Source organism: Boleophthalmus pectinirostris, unplaced genomic scaffold (assembly GCF_026225935.1).
Source record: "Boleophthalmus pectinirostris isolate CB_2022bp ecotype Guang Dong unplaced genomic scaffold, ASM2622593v1 HiC_scaffold_2, whole genome shotgun sequence".
NCBI lineage: Eukaryota > Metazoa > Chordata > Actinopteri > Gobiiformes > Gobiidae > Boleophthalmus > Boleophthalmus pectinirostris.
In genome coordinates, this window is record NW_026571152.1 from 14,321,286 (window position 1) to 14,335,420 (window position 14,135).

At 38.3% G+C, this 14,135-nt stretch overlaps 1 protein-coding gene across 4 annotated transcripts in view; it reads right to left on the reverse strand.

Annotated features, from left to right (window-relative positions):
* Positions 1 to 2,238: 2,238 nt before the first annotated feature.
* The window catches only part of mef2aa (myocyte enhancer factor 2aa), a 127,105-nt gene continuing 115,208 nt past the window's right edge, over positions 2,239 to 14,135 (reverse strand). For all 4 annotated transcript variants that reach the window (XM_055155187.1, XM_020934697.2, XM_055155185.1 and 1 more), the window contains 3 exons: positions 13,212 to 13,341; positions 12,077 to 12,200; positions 2,239 to 10,868 (listed from right to left, as the gene is read on the reverse strand). In XM_055155187.1, coding sequence (XP_055011162.1) covers positions 10,568 to 10,868; positions 12,077 to 12,200; positions 13,212 to 13,341 — 555 coding nt within the window. In that variant the 3' untranslated portion in view covers positions 2,239 to 10,567. The remainder of the gene's footprint in view (positions 10,869 to 12,076; positions 12,201 to 13,211; positions 13,342 to 14,135) is intronic.

Below are 14,135 nucleotides of genomic sequence, written 5' to 3' on the forward strand. Positions count from 1 at the left end.
CCACTGCAGGTGTGTAGGAGTGCTACTGCCAAAACATGTCAGGTAAGTTATTTAGCTTTTTACAGATATGTCTTATTAGAAGTTTCTATATAAGAAGGCAAAATTTATTTTCTGCACATCCCCCTCATCACTGTTCAGGTGGACCATCAGTTTGTAGAAAGTGTTTCCAGAGGAGGCTTCCAGGGCTGCAGAGGCAGAGCAGGTCAGCAGTGGACCAGGAGCCACTTCTGTGTGTGAGCAGAGCTCAGGCCCAGGTGAACGGTGTGATCCATGTGACGTCCAGAGCCTGAGACCTGACGCCGCTGTAGTTACCTGGATCACAAGTAAAATACACTACCTTTTTATTTTCATGAGTATTTACATTGTAGTTTCTCTCTGAGAGCATCCAAGCTATGAATGACACATGGAATGTAATAAACAAAAAATAAACTCAAAATAACTCTAAATTTACTTTCATATGTGAGTTTTGTTCAACAGCACACATCAGCTCACCTGTTATAGTCTTGTTCTTATGGTCAGACTGAGGTCAAATAAAGCACATCTAACACATCCTCAGACAGAGCAGTGCCGCGTTACCATCACACCCTCTGGGAAAGCTTCTGATATCAGCTGCAAGTATCAATCAGAAAAAGACATTTTTACTTTAAACCTTGTACGTGAGGATAGGCCATAAAAAGTCTTATTGCATTATTTATTAATTGTATTGTATCGCCCTCCCGTGGCTGCTCACACTTACTACACAGTACTAGTACTACCACTACATTTGCAGAAAGGACATTGTTGTAGTTTCATCTTATCACCACTAGATGTCCTGAATGTCCATGGTTTGGTTGGAGCAGCACATTTCATTGTCAATGTCTCATTTGAACAAACAGGGACATATTGATACAGATATAGCAGTAGATATCATCAGTATTGTCTGGGGTGTGAAGTTGTAGCTCTGCTCTGTCTGAAGCTCTGTTACACGTTGAGCTATTATTATTATTTTAACACAATCTGACCAAAAAAAGAACTGGTTGAGCTGAAACTAGGACAGGTGAGATGATTTGTGATCTCTTACACATAAAATTAAACATGCAAGCATTAGCCAACAGTTTTCAGTCAATTTAATCTTTTTGTTGAAAATCAAACAACTAAAGATTATTCAGATTATCTTAAAACCTTTTGGCAGTGTTTATCACCATGTCAAAGTATGACTACAAAGTATCAATAAGCTATTTCTGAGGAGTATTTTCTGCAAAATACCTTGAAAAAATAGATTCATGCAATGCCATACTGTGGAACATTCAAGGCAGTTGTTTGGAGAAAATTATAGTATTGTCCAAATGTCTGTGAGAGGTACAGTAACTTACACTCTATTTTAATACTAAAGAATAGACTAAATACTCAATACTGATTCCAACACCTCAGTGATATTAAAAAACACAATTTCTTTAGACAATAGAATTTGATTTTCAACATTAAAACGTAGTACTTTCTTTTATATTCCCATGTGGCCTTATATCTGTATAATCCCTCGTCGTCCAGGTAGGTTCCTTAGTGGTTCATGGGTGTATACTAGTCTATGTGCTCTTATACTTGTTCTGATACAGCTCAAGACCATTCTAAATTCTCATTTCTGTCCTGTAAAACTGACTTTTTTAGTATCAATATTTGCACAAAATAGTATTTCGAAACTTTTGACAATCCTAATCTATACTATAATACAACAGTGGTGGAAGAAGTACGTAACTTAAGTACTTACTTAAGTAAAAGTACAGATATTCAAGCAAAACAAAATCAAGTATAAGTAAAAGTATCACATGAAAAAAAATGTAATAAATCCTGATTTAGATAAAATTTGTGCTTAATTTTATTCAGCAGAAACAATTGAATCAGTTTTTTTTCTTAGCTGTTTTTATTTGTATATTTTTATTTGCTCAGGCTATGAAAGTGTTCAAAAATAAATCCCTCAGTCTTTGCAGCAGGCCTCAAACAACAATAAAAATACTTCTACTTCTCAGGCATAATCAAAAATATAATAGAAAGTACAGTTACTTGCTCTCAAATGTAGTGAAGCAAAAGTAAAAAGTATCCACTTGAAAATGTACTCAAGTAAAGTACAGATACCTACAATTTTTAATTAAGTACAGTACTTTACTACTTTCACTTTGTTACGTTCCACCACTGTAATACAATATGATAAAATATGATTAGCAATATATCATAATTTAAAAATGAAACAAAGTAGACGTGGGGCATACACAGAGTTGTTTAATAAAGTTGTGATTTCTACATTTTAGAAGGTCACAGGACACAGTCTAAGAGCTGTGTACTTTATACACAACAAGAACCTAAAATACACAAGTACAAGCCAATGTCTGTACTACTGTGAGAATACAAACTGTACAACAAGATCTAGCATAGTATCTTCATCATAAAAAGTCCACTTGAATTTTTACCTTATAACCAAAACATTATAACATATTTAAAGTGCCTATGACAGGTTGGATGACTCAGTTTATTAAAACACAGTTAAGATCATAATATTTAAGATTTTATTTTAAAAAATGAAAAAAAAAAAGTTCACAATTTAGCAATTTTTTAAGCTTTAAATTTGAAATCACTCTTGGGAATTCCATAACTCTTACCTGGCACCCACAACAATAGTAAATAGTCACATTTTTATATAGTGCTTTTCCACCTTCAAGACACTCTTTACAACAAGGAACCACTAGTCCATTCACACACACATCTGACACTGGGGGCAAGGTGGATTGAGTGTCTTGCCCAATGACACAATGACAGTATTTATCTGTGGGAGCTGGAATTGCACCTCCAACCTGTGGATCTGACTGTTCAACCAAGGGCGTTAATGTTGAGAGCGGGATTCGAACCGTGGACACACCACGACAAATAAAAATGTAAGAAAACTCCTTTGCTTTGTTGAAACATTGTTTAAAATACTGAGAAAATTTGGTTTCTTTTAGATAGAATTCTCGCAAGCGTGATGTCTTTAATATGGAGCTCTAGACTTTATGTAATTTTCCACATATTTTTCAACTTTTCTTCACCAATTGCTTCTTGATTGGTGAAAAATATCATTTACACCAAGTATTATCCCACCAAATCAAGTCAAAATTTGAGATTCATCGAAACCTGTCATACACACTTTAACAGAAACCAAATGTAACTTCCGTCTCGTTTTGACAAAAATCATAACAATAATAATAATAGTTTCATTTTTGGCAACAAAGTCCAGCTTGTGTCGCCGACCCGGTCCCGGGATAGACCAGGACCAGGCTCTGTTGTATTCAGCGAAAGGAGCTACAGCTACAACAGTTAGCAAAGAGCCACGCTACCACCAGCACCAACACCACCACGCCAAGCAGAGAGCCCTCCACCTGCTCCAAAAAAGTCCAAAGATCCAGTCCATAGTTCGATCCAAGGTTTTCTCCAAAGTCCATTCTCCTTCTCCTCCTCCTCATCCCCCCATATTCTACTTTGTGCACTGATTTGACAAAAGAGAAGGTCTTGCGTTGCGTTCACTGACCAGGTTCACTGCAAAAGGTAGTGATACAAAAATATCTAAAATATCAATGAGTAGTTTTTAGGAGTTTGTAAGTCAAAAGGTGCATTGTGTAACTTTTCTGGTGGAGGGCCAATCAAATAGTTATCGTCATGGCCATATTATTGCTTTGTCTGGAATGTCTCACAGGACGATATTAAAGCATTCTATCTTCATGGAGACCAAACCAGACCAAGTTACAGGTCAGATCTGTGGAGAGGCGACCCCGCTCACAGTCAGAATGCCTGTTTTTCTAGGCATTTTTGAGCTATAACATCACCTGTAATTGACTAAATGTAAGTTAGATCTGTTTAATGTCATACTGTGGAACATTCCAAGCAAAGCAATGACATGTCCATAGAAACAAGCAGGTGAAGTATAAGTCTAGACTGTTTGACTTTGACTTTAACATACTAGTTTTAATCTTATGTTTTGAAATGATATGTTCATTAGGTTGACCTCCAGGAAGTGCTCCATTGTGTTTTTAAAGTCCATTTCACCATGACTTCTTCTGATCATATCGACACTAAGCACTGGCAAACAGTTGGCCACCATCTGATCTATGTCGTTGTTATATCTATGCCTGGAATATTCCGCAGTATAGCTTTGAATATATACCATACTGTTTTTGATTTCGATACTAAGGATTGCACTCGATATTTGATTCCGAGACCACAATAATAATAAAAAACTGTATTTATTTTGACAGTAGAATGTGATGCTTATAATATATCGTAGTACTTTCTTTTATTTTACCATGCAGTCTAATATCTGTGTAATCAAGATCATTCTAAAACTATTCAGGAAAGGTTCAATTCTATCCTGTGAATGTGACTTTTTTAGTATCGATACCTGCTCAAATCTAGCTTGATTCATCAGCTGGTTTCACTTCGTGGAAACCGTCTGACCTCGCAGCATTAGGATTCGTTCGCTTGGTGGTAGGCGGGTACTTTTTTAATTTAACCAATCGCTGCTTTTTGGTCGTGACGTTTGTAATGCACTGCTAACTGGTATATTAAGCTTTTCCCAAATCCTGTAGGAAGAAGGGCAATAACGTCTTTCCCCTTGATAAAATTCACGAAACATTCTCTTTGTTCCAGCTTTAAATCCTTGATCTCGGGAATCGTTGCCAAAACAGAATGTATGGCTCTTCGCTGATTGGTTGGTGCCCGAACTCGCACTTCCGGGATTCATGCAAACCGTCTAGTGTATTCCGATTTCTGACATAGTCTAGAGCTGGAGAGAAATGAAACTGAGCGGAGGAACTCAGTGGTGCCAGCCTGGCTAGCGCAAATCTTCTTTGAAACTAGTTTTAGTATCGATCAGGATCAGATTTTCGATACTTTTGACAACACTAACATTGGAAAATTCCAGACAAAGCAATAGCGTGTCCTTGGAGACAACTGACCATAAAAGTTACATAGTGCATCTTTAAAGATATAATGTAAAATATGAAGTATTACTAAAATCCTGAAAATACATACACTTCAAGAGCTGTTTTCTTACTGCCATATTATTTTGCTGTTTTTATTTAGCAGTAAAACATAGTAAAAATGAAATATTCTAGACTTAAACAGTATCTATCTTGAGAGTACAGAGGTGTGGGTGTTCTGAGCTGGGCGAGTGCTTCTATGCTGTAGTTTAAACATAAGTGTTGAAAAGTCCTCAAAATGGCGTCTTTGGGATAAGGCCTCTGTGTCTGTGCATAATTTCCCTGATACATTTGTTTAAGTGCTCGTCGTGCGATGTGAGGTGCTCTGTGTTGTACTCATCATTATTGCTATCACATATTTGACCTGCTGTCTCTATAATGTATGTGTATGGAAATGGGCGGTCGCGAGTTCGATTCCAGCGTCATGGGGCGTGGCACTTAAGGATAAGAACAGTCACTCGTTTTAGTTTTACTGTTTTTCCTCCTAAGGTTAAATGCAGGACCTGCTTCATGAAGATGTTTTAGGTTAACTCCGGTGGTGTAGGGGTGTAAGTCTCACCTCATAACGAGAAAGTCCCAAGTTTGATTCCCATACCATGTACTGTGTAATAGGTTTGTGTTTCAGAATGATGAAAAACTAGTTGCCATAGAAATTAACCATTCAAAATGAAATATTGCATTGTTTGGCTGGTCAAAAATTTTCAAAATGGCACCTATAAACCGGGAAATGAACCTGAAATAAGATCGTCTCCATGGAGATGTTATTGCCTTGCCCAGAATGTTCCATGATAGCATTAAACATAACGATCACCATGGAAACAAACAGGTGACGCCATCGATTTGTGGAAAGGCGACCCTGCTCATTGAAAGAATGGTTGTGTTTTTCTTTTTTAGGTATTTTTGAGTAATAAAAACACATATAATAAAGACAGATATGTTTAATGCTATGCTGTGAAACATTCCTGGAAAAGAATAACATCTCCATGCAGATAAGGAGGTGATGGATCTACCACCAGAAAAGTTACATAGTGCATATTTAGAATAATTATCAACCTGTAGGACTGCAAACTTGTATAATTTGTGTTAATAGGACAATTTTAATAAATATGTTGAGAAAAAATCTTATCTTTTGATGAGGTAAAATCTAGGGATGAAACAATATCCAAATTTTTCTGTATGATATTTTCACAATATGCATCTCTCTGTATACATTTATTGCAGTATACAAAAAATCAGAAGCATTAAAGGTCTGTTAAGGTCTGTTTACATCTCCAAAGCTCAAAATGCTCTGTTCCACCTTGTGATGTCATGTAGTGATAGTTTTCAAATCTACCACTTTTATTTTTAGTAAAGTCTCGTGAAGGTTTATGGAGCTAAAAACACAATGGAGCACTTCCTGTATCACTACATAACATTGCAAGGTGGAACAGTGTTTTTTTTGTTTGTTTATATTGTGTGTGAACATGTGTGAATGCAACAAAACATGAACTCCAGACATGTTTTTGACAAGGAAACAACATTATAACATGGATCAGAAAATAGCAAAAAAATGGCCACTTTAAGTCTGTTTACAGTCTGGGAATCAAACCTTGAACCTTCTCGCTGTGAAACCAACTTTAACACCCTTTGTGAAGCAGGCCGTTTGACATCAGGCTTTGAGAATGACTGCATAGATTACCACAAACTCAGAGCTACCGTGGTCTTACTAGTATAGGGAAATCCCACAGAATCCCACACCAGAACCAGGTCAGTGAACGCATCACCACTCCTCTATACAGCAGACATCTATACAACAATGTGCAATCAGCAGGGATAGACAGGGCATGTGTTTGTGAACAAAGCTGGAGTTTTTCTTTATCATATGGATCAGATGTACAGATTCTTTACAGCAGAAAGCATGGTTGTGTTTACAAAATGGTGGACGAGGAAATGGGCAAAAGTAGAAGCATTTTTGTACAAGATTTGTGTTGGACTTGTGATGATTTTTTTGTCAAAATTTCAGATGAAGAGTAAGAATTGATATTATTCCATTGGTTCCATTGGAGAGATTGTTTTTAGGAATGCACTGATATCAATACTGGTGTCAAATATGTGCGCCGATACTTCCATGATATCGGTTCAGTCGATTTACTCTTAAACATCTCATAATGTTTGAACTTTTATCCATACAAAGCTGTTCAGTGGTGATTTGAAGGATAAATAACAGTTACATAACACAGTTGAATCTTATGTGTAATAAGTCAAGTGTGTTTTAATGAAATAAGTGCTGCATTTTTACGTTCCCTACATTGGTATTGGTTAGTAAAGTCAAAATATCGATATCGATATCGGGACTGAAAAAGCAGGATCAGTGCAACACAATAATTTTTAGTTTTTCTAAATTTTTCAGCAAGCAAATTTTCTCAATTTTCAGTGAGCAAATTATTCTTAGTTGAGGTGGGACACAATAAGTTATTTATATATTTATTTATAATATTAAATCTTGTAGCATAAAGTCATGTCAGCTGAAAACAATAGGGGCCTGAAACTGAAAAAGAATGATATCATGTGGTGAAAAAAATAATAAAAAATCCAAAACACAATAACCCCACTCCCACTTTTTTTTTTTTTTAAACCATAAAAAAGTCTACATATTTGAAGACTATAGTGTTTTTTTTTGGCCAATCAAACCTCTTCATGACTAAAGAGTGTAACATTTGTAAAATTTGTGTTTTTCGAGATCTTTCTGTTCCATAGAATAATATCATCCTCTGCCTCCATCTGAAAATTCGATCCAACAATTCTCAAAACGTGAATGAAACCTATGGATAATATTTACATGATATGAGCAAAGACATCAGTTTTGAAAAAGGCCTCTTCTTTTTTTCTTTTTCTTTTTTTTTTTTAAGCACAGATCTGAATAGGAGCAGTTCAGCTGGACCTTGGTCTGAAAGTTGGTCCTGTGTTACTCACCTGAACTACACGGAGAGGAGAGCTATTTCCTGTAGCCTTCACCAGTATTAGAGAATGGAAAGAGAGAAAGAGAGAGTAAGAAAGAGGGAGGGAGGAAGGGAGGGAGGGAGGGGGGAGATAGAGAGAGAGAAGGAGGGAGAAGGAGATAAGAAAGTAAGTGAAAGACAGAGAGGGAGGTAGAGAGAAGAGAGCGTGTGAGAAAGACTGGAAAGAAGAGAGTGAGGACAAAGTGAGAGAGGAAAGAGAGAGGAGAGATGGAGAGAAATGAGAAAAAAGAGAGAGGGAGAGACATGAACTGGAGGCAGACATGTGGGCGTTTTTGTTCAGATTTCAAATGCGAAAAATGCAAGAATTATGAATTTCAGGGGGCCCATGTAATCGTCCATAAAAAACATAAAATTTCAAAAAAGAAAACGTGACGGTACACGTGACGACAATGTTCTAACCCTGATCTTTTTTAAAATTCACTATTTACATCAAACCTTCAGTCATACAGCAAATGTCCATGGCTTTTCATATCAGTATTAGTTACATATTTTTACAACAGCGTTAAACAAATCATAGTAATAAAAAAGAAAAAGGTGAATTTGAGTGTAACCACGGCAACTGTACACACACGACCACAGCTTTGGCTTATATTACTGATGTGTCCGTGACGCCTCTTCATCTCGTCATTGCACATTACATTTTCAACGTTTTAAATTATAAAAGCATTCATTATTGCAAGAAAGTCAAAGTTTTGTAACAACCAAAAGTATGTTTACATCGATTAAAGGCGAGACACTGCAGGTGAATAAAAACAAAAGGTCCTAAAGTATGCCAAACTGACTCATATGAGCTTTAAGTTATGTTATCTTATACAGCCTCAAAAACAGATGAGGAGTTGTGTTTTGTTTCATTCACACATTAGTCTGTCTGTATGCTCTGTTCCACCTTGTGATGTCATGAAGTAGTAGTTTTCGAGTTAATAGCTACCTCTTACCTTTAGTTCGGTAGAAGTTGGAAAATTCAGGTCTGAAATAATCCAAATTTTTCTAGTGCAGGTGTATGGAGTTTAGAAACACCGTGGGGCACTTCCTGTTTTGTCACAAGGTGTTTTCTGATTGAGAGAAGAACTCAGCCTAAATACGCAGGTTTGTGTGTTAAACATGTGTGAATGAAACAAAACATGATATATGTTATAACATAATCAGAAAAGACTGTAATATGGGGCCTTTAAAGTTTAGAGATTTCAATTTAAAACTTTGTGTACATTGGTGTTAGAACAAAATATTTCTTCATGTAATGTTTTCAAGTAAAGATGTGAAAAAAAAAAATCACATTGTGACAAAAAAAAAAATGTATTTGTTGACATATTAGATACCATCCTGTTTTCAGGGTGGACTTTGGAAAACTTGTTTAGTATTTGAGTAATTGAAAACTGGCTTAAAATTTTTTTTTAAACAAAACGTGTCTTGCTCCAGTACATATATATTGTATAGGGAACTCTTGAGGTCAAAGTAAGTCTGCTGTGTGGGTTGATAGTTGTTGTTGAAAGTTGTGAAAAAATTTATAAACTAATTACAGTGAATAATTATAATGCAAACTGTTAAAAATAAACTAGTTCTGTTTTTCACGTTTTTAAGACGATAAAATTCTTTTACAACCCGTTTAAGGGGTGATCTTTACATCCATGTGTGAGCAAAAATGTTACAAGGTCAAAAATAGTTTTGCCTGTAGTATCTCGCCTTGATTAAACTAGCTGTATGTGGTGATGTATGGATTGGCAAAGAAGAGGCCACTTATATACGTATTAAAAACATTGTATAGTAACAGCTTTTCCTGCAGTACATTGTAAATAGGTTCCTGTGGCTTAAGCTTAAACCATAGACTGTATAAAGAAGTGGACTAAAGGAGAGTGGCGTCGCCCTGGTCTAGCAGTTATAGGGGTGAATTTGGAGCAGATTTACAAATTTGTAAATCCAGGTGCGAGTATTATAGCAACCAAAGAGCCAATCAGGAGCCAGGTTGTTGAAGGTAATGCCACTTCTGCCCACACCACTTGTTTGGCACGGGCGAGCGCTTAGTCAATCAAACCTGTTGCTAACATTAGTGGGATGAAAGAGGACATCCCATTGGTCTGTTATTAATGTGCACAAGTTGATTTATGGACAAAACAGCTAAATATAAACTACAAAATCATGTACGGGGTTAATATGAACATTTTAAGACAAAAATGACGAGCCTGACGACAGCAGTTACAGAGAGAGGGGCAACGGTTTATCAGTAGAAAGTGAATTGAAGCTGGAGTCACTGGAGCCTGGAGCGTGCCCAAGCTCACTTCTGATTGGTAATGTGGTGGCTAGCTATGTCCATTTATATATACAGTCTATGGCTTAAATGCTCTGATTGTTAGCATCCGTTCACGCGACAACTCTCACCATTCCTCCAAACATAACTATGGTAACTAGGGTTCTCTGAGTACCTGCACCTGCTGCGTGTGCACGTCCATATTTGCGGTGTCGCCGTTACCGCTCACAATCAGTCTAATAGTTTGAAGATAAGCTCCGTGGACCCTCGGCGTAGCGGCGGTCTGAGCCTGGCCGCTCCCTGCCTTCTCTAGGGTGGGGGGACTGGAGCGCTCCCCAGGCCCCCGTTTAGGTCACCCACGTGTCCATGCGCAGCCTCTTGACCGACGGGCTCTCGCGGTCGCTGCCATCGTAGGAGCTGCACGAGGAGCTGAGGCTGTCCGCCGGGGAGCGCCCTACCGCGTCCTGCCTGCCGGGGGCGCCCTGCTGGAGCTGCTGCTGTGGAGGGTGGGGAGGCGGAGGGTGATGAGAGGGGAAGCTGGAGGGGGTGAGGCGCTCTCGTGGGGGGGAGATGGGCTCTGATTTAATGCTGATGCCCTGGCTGGTGCTGATGGACAGATTAGAGCCCTGAGGTAGGTGACCGCCGCCGCTGTGGGAGGAGCAGAGGGAGGAGTCAGACATGGTACAGTGACACATTGGTACAGTTACATGAGCACACTGCTTCAGTGACTTCTGATACACTGAGCATAATGCTGCTTTAGTACAAGTGTGCTGTATTTAAAGCAACAGTATGTTATACTTTCAGGAGGTGGCATGTCACCTGCATGATTCCATGAAAATAGAAGTTAAAAACATACTTCGGAAATGGAAATAGATACGTTTTATGGTATAATGTGGAATTCTATAGCCAAAGGAACAACATATTATTGGAAACAAGCAGAAAGATTCCCTCCTCCAGGCCAAATAAGAATCAGGTTTGTGGAGATGCAAGCCTAAGCCAGTACAGACACATGTTTTTCTCTATTTTTCAGTGCAGAGAAAAGAGAAAAAACATGCTTTCATTTTAGTTTATTTTTTGGCAAAGGAGGTTATTGATGAAAGTCATTCTCTACATTTGACCCATCTCCAGATGCTGAGCTAGTGTTGGTCAGGAGTACCTAAGATTGAGGATCTGACCTATTGACCTGAAGCCTTCTTTCTGTGAAGCTGAGGTGCTGACCGCTGTGCCTTGCCTCAGGTTGAATAATCTACATTTCCATTGTCAAACAGAAGTCGGACAATACATTTCTGTTGTCAGTTGTCCAGCATACGATACAATATATTCTAGAATACATGAGTCTTAAATCTACCTAATTATAGCGACTAATTGTTACGTACAATAAAACAGGCCATTGCTTATTCAGGTACAAATATTACAAGTGTTGTCAAGTTGTAGAAAAAACAGTATTCTCATTGCAAAGCTACATTATCCCCCATTAAAAATGCATTAGGCCTTTGTTCCATCAATAGCAGACACTGAAAAGGTTGTGTTGGCAGCCAGACTGGTGCTCTCTGTATATTCTGCATACCTTCATACTCCTTCATATACTGAGAATGAGAAAAATGTGTATGTGTCCTCTATCTGCAGGTTTAGACACTGGAACCCAAGTTCATTGTTATTGTAGTACCTTTTTAAAACAGATGCTTTTATACACCCTTACTAACACGCTGTCCTAATACTATCCTTCATATACAGCCTCGCATAGCCAACCTCAGTAGCATTCGAGATTGGAGTAATATTTGATCATTTGAGCACACACAACAGGCCTGTGACTCAGCCTGTGGAGCAGTGGGTGGGTTCAGTGCTTTGGTACTCACACCAGAGAGCTGAGCGCCGCCTGGCCCAGAGGATGCTGTTGCCATGCCGACACCGACCCCAGCGACAGCCCCGGGGAGCCGAAGCCCTGAAGGGAGGAAAGGTCCGCACTGCTCAGAGAGTAGTCTGAAAAACAAACATACAGAGGGTGAAGGCAGGCATATAACTAAAGGGAGGGCATCAGGTTTAAGGTCAGGGAGTAGACTGAAAAACAAATATACAGAGGGTAAAGGCGGGCATCTAAATACAAGAAGAGCACCAGGTTTAAATTCAGGGAGTATTATGAAAAAAACACACGGCAGGGGGTAAAGGCAGTGAGGTAACTACAAGGAGGGCATCTGGTTCAGGGAGTATTCTCAAGAACACACACACATAACTTCAGGGAGTATTGTAAAAAACAAATACACAGAGCGTAAAGACAGGTATCTAACTACAGGGAGGGCATCAGGTTTAAGTCCAGCAATGGAACTAGAAACCCCAAATGAGACACTCATGTAAAGCTCTTTCTGCCTTCTGATTGGATTATAGCTCTGAGAACCAAAACGCCAAATTATAACATTAAAAACTGGGCCATCTTCAACATTTTTCAAATTTTTCAGCATTAGAATTGTTATCAATAAAATGTATTTTTGATTTGAAGGTGTTTACTTCATATCTGGGCACACAGTTAGGTCAGTATCTTATTTAGTATTTGAGTAAACTTGATCTGACAAGAAATTTGCTTCATTTTTTGCAGTATGGAGTCTTTCTGTATGATTGTCTTTTTAAAGGTGCACTATGCAACTTGTTGGTTGGGGGGTCTGTCATCTGTTTGTTTCTATGGAGATGTCATCTGCCTGGAATGTTCCACAATATAACATTAAACAGATCTACTTTACATTTATTCCACTGCAGGTGTTTTATAGCTCAAAAATACCTACAAAAACAGGCATTCTTACTGTGAGCGGGGTTGCCTCTCCACAGATTTGACCTGTAACTTGGTTTGATTTGGTTTCTATGATGATAGAAAGGTTTAACGCCATACTGTGAAACATTCTAGATAAAACAATAACATCTCCATGAAGACCTTTAAGTACAATATAGTAAAGTTTTGGTAGTTAACCCTGTGCCCGTACCCATGCCCTGGTTGAAACTCACCAGCGGGGTTGTAGGAGGACGGCATGCCTGAGTACACCAGGCTCTGAGGGGGCAGGCTCGGGGTGCTCACTGACACAACAGGGGTGGCCAGGGACTGGGAGGGCGCAGAGCTGCTCAGCCTCTGCGAGTTCTGGAAGAGAGAAGAAAACACACGAAGGTAAAGAAGACATATTGTGCTATTGTGATCATGTATGATGCCCGTGGATCATTATGTTGTTATTTGGACAATTAATAGTCCTATACTGCACAAAATTGACTCTTGTGAGCTTTTAGAATGATCCTCATCAGAAACAGACTTGGAATTGTGTTTTGTTTCATTCGCACATGTCTGAGTAACCTTTATTATTTGTCTGTCTACATGTCTAAAGCTCAAAATACTCTGTTCCACCTTGTGATGTCATGTAGTGGTAGTTTTCAAGTTAACAGCTACCTTTTGCTTTTTGTTCAGTAGAGAGTGGCAATTCCAGGGCTGAAATCACTCAAATGACTGATGAAAGGTGTATGGAGGTTAAAATCACAGTGGAGCACTTCCTGTATTACCATGACATTACAAGGTGGAACAGAACTCAGCCTAAATATGCATTGTCTGTGTATAAAACGTGTGCGAAAGAAACAAAACACAACTCCAGGTCTGTTTGTGTTTTTGATGAGGAAACAACATTATATCATAGATCAGAAAATAGCGTAGTATAGTTCCTTTAAATAACAATATTCATCCAAAACAACTTAATAAAAGAAAAATGTCCACTGACTTATGTGTTATAAAATGTAAAAATGTAAATGCCATCATCCCATGCATATCATTGATTAGGAAAGTAAAATTGGAGAACAAAGTATGTGCAGAGAACTGGACGTGTACTGGAGACACTGAAAACAGAAAACTGCTTTATCTATATTCTCAGTATAGGTTTTGAAATCTTAAGT